The sequence below is a fragment of the Uloborus diversus genome, chromosome 6, assembly GCF_026930045.1.
Source record: "Uloborus diversus isolate 005 chromosome 6, Udiv.v.3.1, whole genome shotgun sequence".
In the NCBI taxonomy this organism is placed as follows: domain Eukaryota; kingdom Metazoa; phylum Arthropoda; class Arachnida; order Araneae; family Uloboridae; genus Uloborus; species Uloborus diversus.
In genome coordinates this window covers 42,385,584-42,400,043 of record NC_072736.1, presented here as the reverse complement: position 1 = coordinate 42,400,043, position 14,460 = coordinate 42,385,584, and the positions used below count along the sequence as shown (strand labels likewise).

At 31.2% G+C, this 14,460-nt stretch overlaps 2 protein-coding genes across 2 annotated transcripts in view; one reads left to right on the top strand and one right to left on the bottom strand.

Moving 5' to 3' along the window:
* The window catches only part of LOC129224423 (SHC-transforming protein 1-like), a 29,048-nt gene extending 25,837 nt beyond the window's left edge, over window positions 1–3,211 (bottom strand). Inside the window, exon 1 of the mRNA XM_054858872.1 lies at window positions 3,077–3,211. The gene's annotated coding sequence lies outside the window, so the exon portion shown is untranslated. The remainder of the gene's footprint in view (window positions 1–3,076) is intronic.
* LOC129224361 (protein C1orf43 homolog) lies at window positions 2,633–13,640 on the top strand. The gene is made up of 5 exons (XM_054858804.1): window positions 2,633–2,648; window positions 6,077–6,135; window positions 6,867–6,968; window positions 11,446–11,563; window positions 13,633–13,640. Exons 1-5 carry the CDS (start codon window positions 2,633–2,635, stop codon window positions 13,638–13,640), a joined length of 303 nt encoding a protein of 100 aa, XP_054714779.1.
* Window positions 13,641–14,460: the final 820 nt, after the last annotated feature.

Sequence of the window (14,460 nt, the reverse complement as noted above, 5' to 3'; positions counted from 1 at the left end):
AAGAAAAATAAGAGCTCTATCATCAGCAGCATTAAATAGATCATAACCCCTGTTATTGTTTGTGGTGCAGCCCTAATTCGTATGTTTAGGGTACAGATCACCAAGGAATAGGGAGTTTTTGTTAGTGCAGTCAAAAAATTCTGCAGGAAGATGTCCCTAGTTAGGCGGCTGGTAAAGATTGAAGATTTTAATCACGCTTCTCTTCCAAGTGACAGACATATATATTCCCTGCTTCTCTAAGTCTGAGTCCAGCAGACAAGGGGATTTTCTTAAAAGTTAACATCTCTGACCAGGAAAGCCAATCCACCTCCACTTCCATGGGGTATGTCGACACGAAAAATACTAAATTTTTTTAATTTGATATTAGTGTGCTCTTTCAATTTAGTTCCCTGAAGGGCAATAATCTGGACGCCATGCTTGTCTGCTAATTCAATCAATTGGTCTAATTTAATTCTCATTGCCGGGGTAGAAAGTTCATTTATGCTGCACTGAAGAATTTTGAGTTGTCGATTTGGAGACTGTAGTTCACTTGTCGACTAAGGCCCTCTACCTAAAACTCAGACGCGCCCCTGATTAACTTGCACGATGAACGATGCTGTAGCCATTTGAGGAGAAGGATTCACAGCAAGGCGAAAGGAGCAGCTTCAAATGACCCGAAGGTCTGGGGCATTGAAGTAAGAAATTTGACTTAGCCTTGAAATGCCCATTTTAGTCGCCTCTTACGACATGCACATTAGCTACAGTGGGAGCATTCTTACCCCTTAGTTACTACATGGTTACTGTTGGGGCACCGCGGTCACCACGGGATAAATTTCATTTCATGTTTTTTTTTCATTTCTCATCATGCTTTTTTCATTTTTCCTAGACTTCCTGGAGATATTTGGATTTATGGGGATTGTCAAGCTCTGCTAGACAATTTCGAGATAAGTAACAACAACAATCATTTTTATTCACATTTTTTTAACACAAAAAGTTTTGTTTAAAAAAACAACATTTTTTTAAAAAAATTTACATTAATTTTTTTTTTACATAGCTTTCTACAGGAAAATATTCAGTTTCATCACTATTTTTAAATAATTTTAATTTGGGAAAATAATGAAAGAAATAATTCTTATGGGGATGAGAAAAAACTCAACAAGAACAAACACTTCAACACAAATATTTAAATGAATCAACAAAAACCGGCTCTTTTCCTGGTAGAATCTTTGCATATACAGTCGGACCTCCATATATCAAAGTAGAAAATTGCCGGAAAAAAATTCGATGTATAGAAAAAATCATATTTTATCCTAAAAATCTCCTAGAACATTAAAATTAAAGCTAATTTTCGTGTATGAAACCTAATTTCTAATTTATACGAGCATCAGATTAATTGAAAGTTAATTAAAAAGTAACAGAAATTACATTTTTGGGCCTTCATACATCTTCATTCTTCGGCAATTCAACTTGATCCGCAACATCAGGGGATTTTCGTTTTGACAAATCGAGAGAAAAGTAAAAAATTAATCTACTTAACTTGAATGATTTTGACTGCATTTAAAACGACTAGGAACGATAATCAACAGACAAAAGGGATGACTTGAAACTAATTTTACAATGTTACTGGTTACAACTAAGATATTTGAAATAAACTTGAGGGAATTTAAGAATTCTAGAACGAAACAACGACCTATCTACACACCCCTCAACCCCAGATTCCTTATGAGTTTCGTAGCAACCTTTAAAGAACATAATTTTCTCCCTTAACCTTTATTTTTCATGAGACAAACAGTCTAAAGAGGAAAAAAAAATCTACGAATGTCTCGAAAAAAATTTCGATATATAGAGATTTTTTTGATATATAGAAACAATTTTTCTATGTACTGAACATTGAAATTTGCTGGGATTTCGATATATAGAAAATTTCGATATGTGGAAGTTAGATATATGGAGGCTCGACTGTATAATAGCCAATGATCCAGTAATGCTCCCGACTTATCAGAAACTTGCACCACAGAGTGATAATTTGATAATATACTTTGGTAATGCTTACATGCAGGGAAAGGCTGTGACAAGGTTGAACTGGATCCAGTAACTTAACTGTTTTACTGGTAAAACTGTATCATTTCAGGGGAACGAAGAAACGAAAAAGTGGTTGACAATGAATGTTATCTACTGGAGTTTTACGTTTGATCCACTGGAGTTAGGGTTAAGAATAACTAAACCAAACAGGCAATCACCAAACAGGCAACTGCTTTGCTCAATTGTAGAAGCAATTTTCACCCATCATATCTTGACAGGCGATTTTCTAATATATTAATTAAAACTACTTCTTCATAAGAAACTCCATTTATTCTATGTTAAACAAAAACTTTTATTGAACTGAGAAGGTGACTTTGCTTTATACTATCAGTTTAGAGAGACACATGGATATATTTTTAGGGGTCATTCATTATTTGTTAAGATGGTTTTGGCAATTTTTGACACTCTCCTACCCCCATGTAAGGGAAAGTAGGATTTTTCAAACCCCTCCCCCCTATTCTTATGTAAGATTCCATTTTGTTTTTCAAAATGATAAAATGTTGTTAGAAAAGGATCAGTTACGCTAAAACCGCCAGTTTGACATAAATCAAAGATTTTCAACAGATAAGTTATGTTATTTTATCACAGTCAACTACATATTAAAATTACATTGTTAGATAAATATCAAGTCTTTGGATTGGTTAAGTTTTCTACAACTTAATAAGTTTATCAGAACGTCAGAAAACGTCAAGGTTGTTGCAATGATTAGTTCTTCTGGACGTGTTCACATAATAACGAATGAAACATAACAGAAACAAACCGTTAAATATTTAGTTATTTGGGCAAATAACTAAAAACATTCCTAAGAACTATGTGGGGAATTTGTAAAGACAAGTGAAATTGCAAGTAAATTAAATTGTGCAAACATTTTTGAAATTGAGGAAAGCTGCAAACTTTCTTAAAATATGCTTAGAGTGGTTTTACTAAAGATAAATATCGTACACAAACGTATGAAACGATTATAAAAAAAAAAAACTCCATATAACATCTAAAAACGCAAAACAAACATATTTACCATTACTCGACAAATAGGTGACTTTAACACTAAGCAAAAGGATCAAATGAATGTTACAAGAAACATAAAGAAAAAGACGAAATTAATGTCAACATTAATAAAACTTTTTTTAGAGCGGATGTCAAGACATCAACAAGAACGGAAATGAAAAGTGAGTGAATGAATGATTTGTTTATTGTCATTCTACAAAAGCATGATTTATGGACATAAATGGAGCCTATTTTTACAAATTGAATTGATAAATATGAAAAATTATAATTAATTAACTAAGCAGAAGGCACACAATTTTTAATTTAATGCAAAGCGATAAAACCAAATTTAAATTATAAATTTGGTTTTGTTTGCTGTTACTCCACTCGTTCTCGATTCCAATTATATGATGTATGTACAACTCAACTTATGTGTTTCTGTTTTCTGTTTCTCCGTTACTTTTCCTTTCACCACAAATGTTGCTGTCAATCGTAATTACCTCTAGAGGAAGTAAATAATGGGTTGAAACATTGAACTACCAGCGTATTTTACTGAAGGGTAAGGGAAAACTCCATTTTCCTATAGTTCTGGAATGTATTGCCTAATTTTTTCTCTAGAATTGATAAAACAAGTTAAGTACCGGTATATAGGTATGTAAATTGTTATCATTTGTTGTTCCAAGCTTTAAGTTGAAATTCAATTTCAAATAGCTCATTTGATCAAAAAAAAAAAAAAATCATAATCATGTTAATAATGTTGGGATTGTTCGTCTCACTCTAAAATATTCCAATTACATTATTTCTTCGAAAAAAAGTTATGTAACATTATTATTATTCCTTAATTTTCTCATTTTGTCGTCTCCTGCATCAAATTTATAACTTTCAATGTCTTCTGGTGTAATACATTTCATATGAAAAACTACCCAACCATAACAATGTCACAGAAATCAATTAATGATGTCCATTAAAACATAGTCTGGCATTTTATTTTGGTCATAATCTATTTATCCTGCTCTGATTATTCTCGAAATATTATTTTTTTATGTTATGTGAAAATTATATATTGACTGGTAAAAGACTAGATATAAAATCACAACATACTTTTGTACTAATTACAATTGAGATAACGGCTATAATTTCACAACTACCATAAAATTAAAGTTGCACTAGATTTGAAAATAGTGAGAAACCAAAGTGCAACCCCATCGTAAAACAGGTAAAATTGCTTTCTAACTCTAATTTCAAGATTTATTGTGTCCCATGCTTAGGCTTGTCAGACGTCCCGGTTTTCAGGCAAAGTTCCGGTGTCCCGGCCGGTTTATTTCAGATCCCGAAAAAAAGATAAAATTTGATTAGATGACCAAAAAAGTCTGAAAGTAATTATTTCTGCAGGATTATTTTGGATTTGTCATTTGAAACATAGACTTGTAATATTAATATCGAATCAGCTTTAGACTTTCTTAAAAAAGTCATAGCAAATGAAAGATACATGTAAATATTGTTCAAGTTTTTATTCCTTATTCAATAAATTTCTTCGTACTAAAGTAAATCTATATTAATAATTATAAAAAGAGATTGCAGATTTTTGTGTGTTTATATGTTCAAGGTAATCTCCAGTACCACTGCACCTATTTGAAAAATTCCTTCACTATATGAAAGGTGCTTTCTTACTGAGTGACATAGGCCATAATTCGAAAAAATCCGATAAAAATAGCTTTTTTTAAAATTCCAATCTAGGCCCCAATTTCATATAAATTCCTGAATATGGGAGTGAAAAATTACTTGCATATATTAATATTATATGTCATTGAAAAGGATAGAATTTTCCGTGTTCTAAAAACTTTGTTTCAATGCTCTAACTTAATTGTGGCGGGAGAATTTATGTGCCTGCTACTTACCTGATACAGTAAAACCTGTAAAGTTGACCACCTTTGTAAGTTGACCACCTGTCTAAGTTGACCGCTTTTGTCAGGAACGGAATTAGTCCTATCTCATATAATGAAGGAAAACCTCTGTAACTTGACCACCTCTCTATCTTGACCACCTGTCTATCTTGACCACTAATATACACCAACTTTGGTTTGGAGTAGTGTAAAAAACCCCTTTGTAAATTGACCACTGTACAAAAGCATTAGATTGTAATAGACGTTTCATCATTTATGCCTCAAATAAGTAACCAGACCCATTTTAGAAAAACATATGAAAATTTATGCTTCCATCGAAAAACATTGGGCTAATGTTAAGTCCCAGAAAATGCGCCAAACTTCAATAAAGAGTTATTTTGTTGAAAAGTGGATTACCATGGTTACAAATGTACAAGAAAAAAAATCAAATGAGGAATTTGAGTCACTTTTGACTTGTTATGAATTTTTAGGAATTGTTAATATCAAGTAAGTACTTTTTCATAAGCAATGAGGCAGTTTTTTTTTTTCGATTCACAAAAATTTTAATTTTGTATGATACTTTATGCGTCACATTGGTAAATAATCTCTAAAAATATTTAAACAGCATTTTTTTTCTTATTGTTTTAGAGTAATTTTAAACAATGAAAGTGAGTTTAAAGTATTCCAATTAGTAAAAAAATGCATGGGACAAGAAATGACAAAAAAAAAAAAAAAGCTTTCATTTACTACCTTCTATAAGTTGACCACCTGTCTAAATTGACCACCAAAATACTGCACCGCAAGTGGTCAACTTACACAGGTTTCACTGAACGTACAAATAGCTATACTAGTTTGACAATAGCTGTCATTTAAGCTCTATGCTGAATTTGAGTGCTTATTCGTTCGCTTACCTGTGATACAGAGAAAAAAAATAACATTTCCCAATTAATTGCCACAATACTGTATATTGCACTAGTTTTTACTTCATGGCTTATATTTCATGCTGTACTTCTCTCTTGCTTTTGAATTACTGTTTTTAAAATTTTAAATAAAATTTTGTTGAATCTATGTTAATATTGTGAAAATTGTTTCAGATGAAGCATTCCTATTAAAGTAGTCACTGGTCTTCCAACCTTATCTTTGTCTAGTAATGGCTGATTCCCTTTCTGGAATTGCAATTATTATTTGCATTGCATTTGGTATTTTAGTAAGTATCCTGAAATCATCTTGTAATGCATTTAATGGTTTTTCATTGGTGATCAGGGTGTCCTAAACTTAATTTTTTGAAAGAATGAACTTGTCAAATAACCAAAGGAAACTCCAAATTTTACCTAATTATCAAACTCTAGCAACAATATGGATTATGAGGGAAAACTTTAAATTGAGTTAGAAATTAGTTTACTAGGAGAAAACAAAGAGTAGTTGGTTAGGGGAAAATTTTCTCATTTGGTTGACGTTTTAGTGGGGATCCAAAAGGTTCAGTTTTGGAGCCATTATTTATTATTTGCATTTCTGATAATGGAGGGCTTTCTGTAAACATTCAAGTTTTTGTCAATGATGTCTGAGTTATAGAAGCATGATAGTGAAGAACAAATGAAAATGCTTAAGAGAATATTGTTAGATCAAATTTCTAAGCTGGCAGTTTAATGGCCTTGTCGTTCAATGTTGGAAAATGTCAAGTGCTTCATTTAGTTCATGAAATTAAACAAGCTATTATTTATAGGGAACTGTCTTAAAAAAAGATGAAGCGGTTGTTAATCTGATCGGGACTTAATAAGTTCAGTCCAGCAGTGTAGTGTAGCAAGTAGCAAAGCAAATAATCAAGATTTCATCAGCAGTTATACCCATAATATATTTATATTTATTTGTTTATTTTGTTTTGAAGTATTTGTTATGGTCCTCAAGTGTAAAATTTATCCATGTTTTTTTGCTTTTCAGACTTTTGTACTTCTCTTCATATTTGGAAATAGGCAAATTAAAAGATTTTCTTTAAAATCCAGATCTGGTCCTCATATACCTATAGCCCAAGATGCACCAAAAGTAAGGAGTTATTACAATATTTTCCGTGATTCATTGAGTGCTTTTTAAGGCATTTTTGTGAAGACCAATAATATCTTTACATTGAACAACATATTATCACCTCAGAGCAACAGAAAGCTATCTTAGTGTTATTTTTGGGAATAGATATCTTACTGTTGCTCTGAGGAGACGATATGCATATTGCATTTTCCTAGCCGGTTTAGATTAATATCATAAGAGCTAAACCTACGTTTTGACCTGTGTTTGTCACATTTTTTTGTCATGATGTAATAATTTTAGTAGAGACGTACCGAGTAGCACTTTGGCCGAGTACCGAGTACTCGACCTTTCATTACTCAGCCGAGTTATCAAGTACCAATTATGTTTTAAGAAGAACCACCGACACACATGGGATGAATTTTAAACTTATTGGAATAGTGTTATAGACCTCCTTGTCCATACAATAGTTTTTAAAACTAAATTCCTGCTGAAATTTAATTATGGATTATTTAAAATATTTTGTTGATGTCAAAAATTTTACAAAAAAATTATTTTTAAAATTAAAAATAAATAAATAAAAGGTATGATTAATCAAGTTGGAAAATAAAACAAATTATACCAATCTATTATAGTTCTAGTCCACCAAACATAAATAATTTTTAAAAGCAAATAAAAGAAATGTGCAGGAACACTGCAGACACGTGTTTCTGCGTTACAAGGAATGTCTTTTTCAGTGCATAAAATGTGAGCTAAAAAATGTAAAGACATTCGACAAAAAAAATCCAACTTTAGTCGGATGCTTTTAAATCCACTAGCTCACATTTGTGCATTGAAAAAGGAATTCCTTTTAATGACAAAACACGTGTCTGCATTGTGCTTTTAACGTTGTTTTATTTCCTTTTATTTTTTAAACAAAGGTATTTTTATATTTCTTATCACTAATTGTTGTTTGTAGCAAAAATCCATTTTTAATATAAAAATTCCATATTTTCTATTCTTACCTTTTTCGCACAAATTTTGATAAATAAGTTTTATTAACTTTGGGGACATTAAAATAAAGATTTATTCCATTGAAGCATTACAAACTTCATTATTCTCAAAATTTAAATTTGACTGGTATAAATGATTGCAGAATATTATATATGCTTGCGCTTTTTTATAAATATTAATATCTGTCTTATACAATATTCAATTTTTTTGCAAATACTCGGTATTGGTCGAGTATCTGATCAAAATTTGGCGGATTACCGAGTATTCGGTAAATTGGCCGAGTAGGCAGAGTACCGAGTAGTTACTGAGTACTCGGTACGTACGGGGAGATATCCCGTATCTCATGGTGAGCAAGGTTCACACATTAAGGGGTAAACTCCCAGCTGGGTTTACGCCCAGCATGGGGACCTTCCCCGCCGCAATAAGCACCAAGACCGTCCGTGGCCCAGACGACTATCGACCGTCGCACCCATAGACTAATAATAAGAGTAGACCGAGCTTTCTCATTCTTGCTGATGAAGAAAATTGGTTCATAGATGTATCATGTGACTAGTGGAAGGGCTTGGCGAAGACTTTGGCAGCATGGTTGCTAGATGGCAGCATTATCTATAGTTTGGCACTCGACATGTATTTTAAGACAATGTGTTTTCATTAAAAGAAACTTCCAGGTGCAGAGATTGAACTGTTTTTCTTTTAGTTATGCATTATTTTGACATTAGTAATAGTTTTTGATCAGTTTTCAGTAACTTTTATTTCATTTGGAGCTGTCAGCGTTGGCGTGAACGAAATGGCGTAAACGTTTTGCGTTAACGCAAAAATGTACTAATCGGTATCTTAAATTGAAACTGTAGGTAAAAATCTTACCGTTTGCCGATTCTTCTTGGTCGCTTGCATCTTTTATTGCTTAGAGAGTTATTGAAATTGACTAAAGAAAATGCACAATACTATCTAAACGAAAAACTCACTATATTAACAAAATATTTGCAATTTAGAATAACAAATTTACAAATCAGACTCCATAAAAGATCATTCTTCCGTGCTCCATCAATTCTATTTATTTTATTTCTCGCTGGCGTTGATCGTCTGCAACGATTAACGCCCGCTGTTGCTAGGATATCCACCAGTCACATGGTTTGGTTTATGAGCAGCAAAAGGGTTGCCATAGCTTGGTCTACTCTTATTATTAGTCTATGGTCGCACCCAGCCGTGCGGTGGAACCTAAAGCTTACAGCTAAGTGGTGGGGTGTGCGTGCGGAGAAAAGTACTCGGTACGTCTCTAAATTTTAGTGATCATCATAATTTGTATTTTTCACATTATCTAGTGTAATAAACTCTGATAAATCACAAAATTTTTAAAATTAAAAAAATATATTTTTAATGGTTAGGTTAAAATTTTAGAGAACTATAAAAATGAAACATAACCATAGAATGCAGAACATAAGACTGAAGTTATTTCCTATGGCGTGAGCTTGCCTCTTCTAAAGAGTCTCTTCTCTGCCTATACTGAGATAAGAATTACATCAAATTACTACACATTCAGCTATATATTGTTGCATCAGAGCAACACTGAGACATATAACCCCAGGAATAACACTAAATTATCCTACTGTTGCTCTGAGGCGATGATGTACACATTATGTGGAATCTTGTTCAGTTTTTTTAAAAAGTGTTTTTATTATTATTGATATTATTATTTATTTATTTTTTAATGGTAGCACAATTATAAAGCTGATAAATATTAAAAGTTATTAAGCTTTAATGCATTTAGTGAAAATCTTTAAAAGATGTAGCTTTGTTTTCAAATATAATAAATTGTAATACAGTTGAAAAACATTATAACGCACACCTTGGGACCGGAGCTTTTGTGTTATAGAGGTTTTGGTGTTATATAGGTAATTTCACAAATTTTAAAACTAATATTCAGAATATATGTATATTAGCCTTTTAGAATTAGTTCTATCTGCAATGAGTATTAAAACACTAATTATACAACTAATCATTCCACAAATAAATATGCTTTACAATTAAAAGAAAGTGAATTATCCTGCACTTCTGCCAGCTTCATAGTTTGCATAACAGCTGCATTTTCAAGAGCCATCTGATATTTTCTCATTACAGTGAATATTAATTTTCATTTAAAAACTTTGAATTAAGCTGGAAAGATGAAAAACTTTCAAAATTAAATTTTCCTAACTATTTTTATGTTAGCAAAGCAAAACAAAGGGATTTTTTAAACTTAAAAACTTATTGTTTACTTCTGAAAAGTTGTGCGGTTTATAGAGAATTGCGTTATATAGGTCAGGGTTATAAAGGTATTCTACTGTATACGTATGTGTAAATATGAAATATCACATAATGAAGTATGAAATTGGCATTAATGAAGAAAATTGGATTGAAATGAAATGAAGAAAATGATATTGATTTGAATTACGTTTGTTATGACATTAAAGTAAATTTACAAATACAAATACAAAAGTGACGACCAGCAACAGGCTCTGGGCCCAGCTAGACTGATCCTAGTCAATTTACAATCCCCAGTGAAGATCAATGGCCCTCTTAAAACTATCTACTCCCTTGTTCATTACCACCTCTTCTGGTAAGATTCCATTTAAAGATGAACTTTTTTGTTTTTTGGTTCAAGTTTTCGTTCACTATGTTTTGCGCTTTAGGTTTAATAGCGAGTTGAACTTAGAAATTCTTGTGGTATTTCCAAGTATATATATATAAATGTTTAAATATTGAAATCTTATTTAATAAATTGCAACAACTTTTAAATCAAACAGTTCTTATGCAATAATACAAATGTTTATTATTTTATAAAATGAATTAGATTTCAATTTGTTGCATAAAAAATACCTTGAGTTGGCAAGTGGAAAGTGCTGCCAAGATTTTAAAAATTATTCTTTTTAATTTAATAGTAATATAGTAATGACAATCATGTTTATCCTCTATTTCATTTTTTTTTTCAATTTGATCAATTTCACAGTAAAAAAATTCCTAAAAATTGTTGAACAAAAGTGTATAATATTTTTTTGCAGATTTTATAGATTATGATTAAAATACAAGAATAATGAGTCTACTAAATGATTACTTTAAACTAAATTCTGTAATAAATAATTTAATGTAATCAAAATATATAATTCTATTACATCATCATTAATAATTGTATGTATAAAACATATGAATGTCCTGTTTCTTCCTCTGCCCTGAACTTTTTACGGAAAAGGGAACAAAATACCCAACCTGCCCCAGAGTATGAAATTTATGTATGTGTACTCATGAAGTTTGCTGTTTCTTGGTGTGACACTAATCAAACAGGTGCCTTTTGCCACTGGAAGAATTTGAAATGACAAGCCTGCATAATGTGGAGTTTAAACTAGCATTTTTCAGTTTTTTCTAATCAATTCACTTTTTACCTCCTAGTATTGAAAAATAAGCTTCAAGTTGTTTTATTTTTTATTTAACATAAAAATAGATCTTTCAACAATTAAATTGTTTTTATTTTCAGTCACTTCAGAATGAAATAAATAGAAGATTAGAAATTGTCAAAACCATATTTTATCAACCTCCTCTTTTGAAAAAATCTGATGAAAAATTCTTTCAGGAGGAGCAGCTTTCTTGCCACAGTAAGTTGCTTCTGAAATTTCTTTAAAATAAATGTTTTATTTCTTTAGTTATTTATTATGATTTTAAACCATAAATGATTCAAAAAGTTAATATTTATTTTCTTGTTAGACATATATTGTGAAACAAATTGGAGGGGTGAAAAATCTGCACCAATTTTCAGTTACTGATATAACTTGATATAAAACATCTATTGGTGTAAAATTTACAATTTTAATGTTAAAAATGTTTTTTCTAAAGGAAATTAATGACAGTTATTTCCACTTTCGTGACTAAAAGCTTCAAATAAATAAATAAATAAAACTTTAAAAAGAGGAAAAGATACAGTATTTTTTACCTTTCTTGTATTTTAGGTATCATCTTAAAATACAGTTGGTATGTACCAAAATTTTCCTTAAAGTTGTCCCTTAAATCTGTAGCAAATTCAATTGACTGAAGGAACTGATACCATCTAAAGCACATCCATATTTAGTTTTCCTCCCAATTACTTTTTAACCTGCTAATAATAGAGGGAAAGAGAGAAACTTCTTGCACTGGAAACAGGCCTAGATATATAAATTTTGAGTTTCTTGCAACAAAATCTGTCTACCCTTGAGGCCAGCAGTGTATATTTGCAACATTAATAAGCCTTTGTGCTATGATTTTTCAATTTCTTGTGCTACTTGGGCCCAAAGACGCACGCTGCGAGGTCCGCATGTACGCAGATCCAGGCCTGACAGGAAATCACTTTTTTTTTAACATTTTATCACATTTATTTAATTGTTTCATTGGAACAAAATTTTAACCCAGATATCAAGTGCTATGATTTAGTTTCTGTAGTTTCTACAGTGTATAAGTAACAAACCATTATTTGGAAAAACACCAGGTTTGAATATGTGCTTTGCCATAAATTGCATGTTAGGTTTCATTTCTTTGGAATCCTGTAAATGTAGCATTTTAACATGTGATTAATCCTATGACCTTCACGACATTAGTAGGAAGCTCTTACCAACAGAGCTAATGAGCCTCCATCTTTTAATGCGATACACTAAAGCAATGCGCAATAAAGCAACAAAATAAATTGAAAATCTATGCTTCTGTCTTTGTTAAAATATTTTTTAAACATTGTACAGTGATTTACCATGTTAATATTAATGTTTTTCTCCTTCCTGAGTTTAACATTAACAGAACTGTTGCTCAGAATCCTGTGATGAATTTAGGTTATATATTCATGGAAATTTTGATTAGAGGTTTGCTGGAAAAATTAATCAGAACCAGTGGCACACACAAATTGTTTTCCAAAGGGTAGTCCAGGTCTACCATTCTCATATTATACTTCAACACGCATACAAATCTATTCTTTTGATTTTGTCGATTGTCAAGAACATGAAAAAAAATAAAAATTGAATAATTAGTTAGTATTAGTTGTAATAATTAAATTTATTGATAACAAATACTTGATTAAAATACCAGAAAGCACACAAACAAATGTATTTACTTTTCTCATAATTAAAATCAAAAACAGAGAAACAAAATCATCATTTTAGAACAACTGATGTACACATACAGTTCGTTTTTGCCAGGGAAGAAAAATAGGAAATAAATTTTATTTTTTCATTTATTAAATTTGAAATTTTTGTTACCTTTGTTTGGAAATATTTTACATGCTACGTCAATAAGATTCTAGTCAATCAAAAGAATTCATGGGCGATGGGAGGAGTCCGGACACCCTGGACTCTCCCCTTGTGTGCGCCACTGATCAGAACAATGTATTTTTCAGGCCATAGGGATTTAAACTTACAACTTTCACACTATTAGCATGATGCTCTAACCAACTAAAGCAATGAGTTTGTGTGGTTCACACAAATGATTGAGTAACAAAAATGAGAAGGGCATGTGATTAACATGTCTGTCCATTTTGTAATATTTTTTTCACATGTTTGTCATACTTTTCCTTCTTTCTAATGCACAAATTCCATAACTAACTCCTCACTCAATTCATCTTAACAGTCAAAAGGATTTTGCATTAATAGCTTCTACAAATTATTCTATCTTTTTACTTTCATTAATTCAAAATGTTTCCCTTTATCAGATGACTAGCTGCGTTGCCCGGGCTTTGCCCGGTCCACCTTGAAAATAACCATTTTGTCAAGTGAAGTATATACAATAACCAGGCTTAAATGAAGGAAAAAAAAATATCATGCAAAATTTCCTCTCCAAACAATGACAACAAATATTAAAATACTTTTAAGAAATTAAAATAAAATGAGAATTTAAAAAGCCTAACCATGGAAACACAAAATAAAATAAGTAATAAGTTTAAGAATTGAAAATGAGAAAGATTGAAATAAACAATGGATTCAAAAATCGTTACCATGGAAATGCAAAATAAAATGGCTGAAAACTTGAATAGAGAACAGATTTTTGAACTTCATTTAATTCGCTTGTAACTTTTTTTTTGAATTGAGGTAGAGGATTAAACCTTTGGCCATTTTGTGGAGTTAGATCTGGAGTAAAAAAAGCAGCTCTTTCCAATAGTATCAAAAAGAAAACTGTGGGAGAATTCCTTCACTTTTCATGGATAGACTTAATGAAGAATGTAAAGCCTAAATTTCAGCTGAGCTTAAACAAATTCGAGCTAAAAACGTAAATAACTTCCGCCCTAATTAAATTAAATCATTGAAACAAGTTGCGTACAATGCGGAAAATTCTACACTTTCCAACAATATATAATAGTATGTGCAAGTAATTCTTCACCCCCATAAATTCAGGAATTTATGTGAAAAGTGGGCCTAAATTGGAATAAAAAAATAACTGTTCATCGAATTTTTTTGAACAGATCTGCAAACCTTTTCATTATTTAAAGGAACAAACAGAAATTTTCACTGAAATCGGCTGGGTAGTTCTGGAGTTTTGTAAG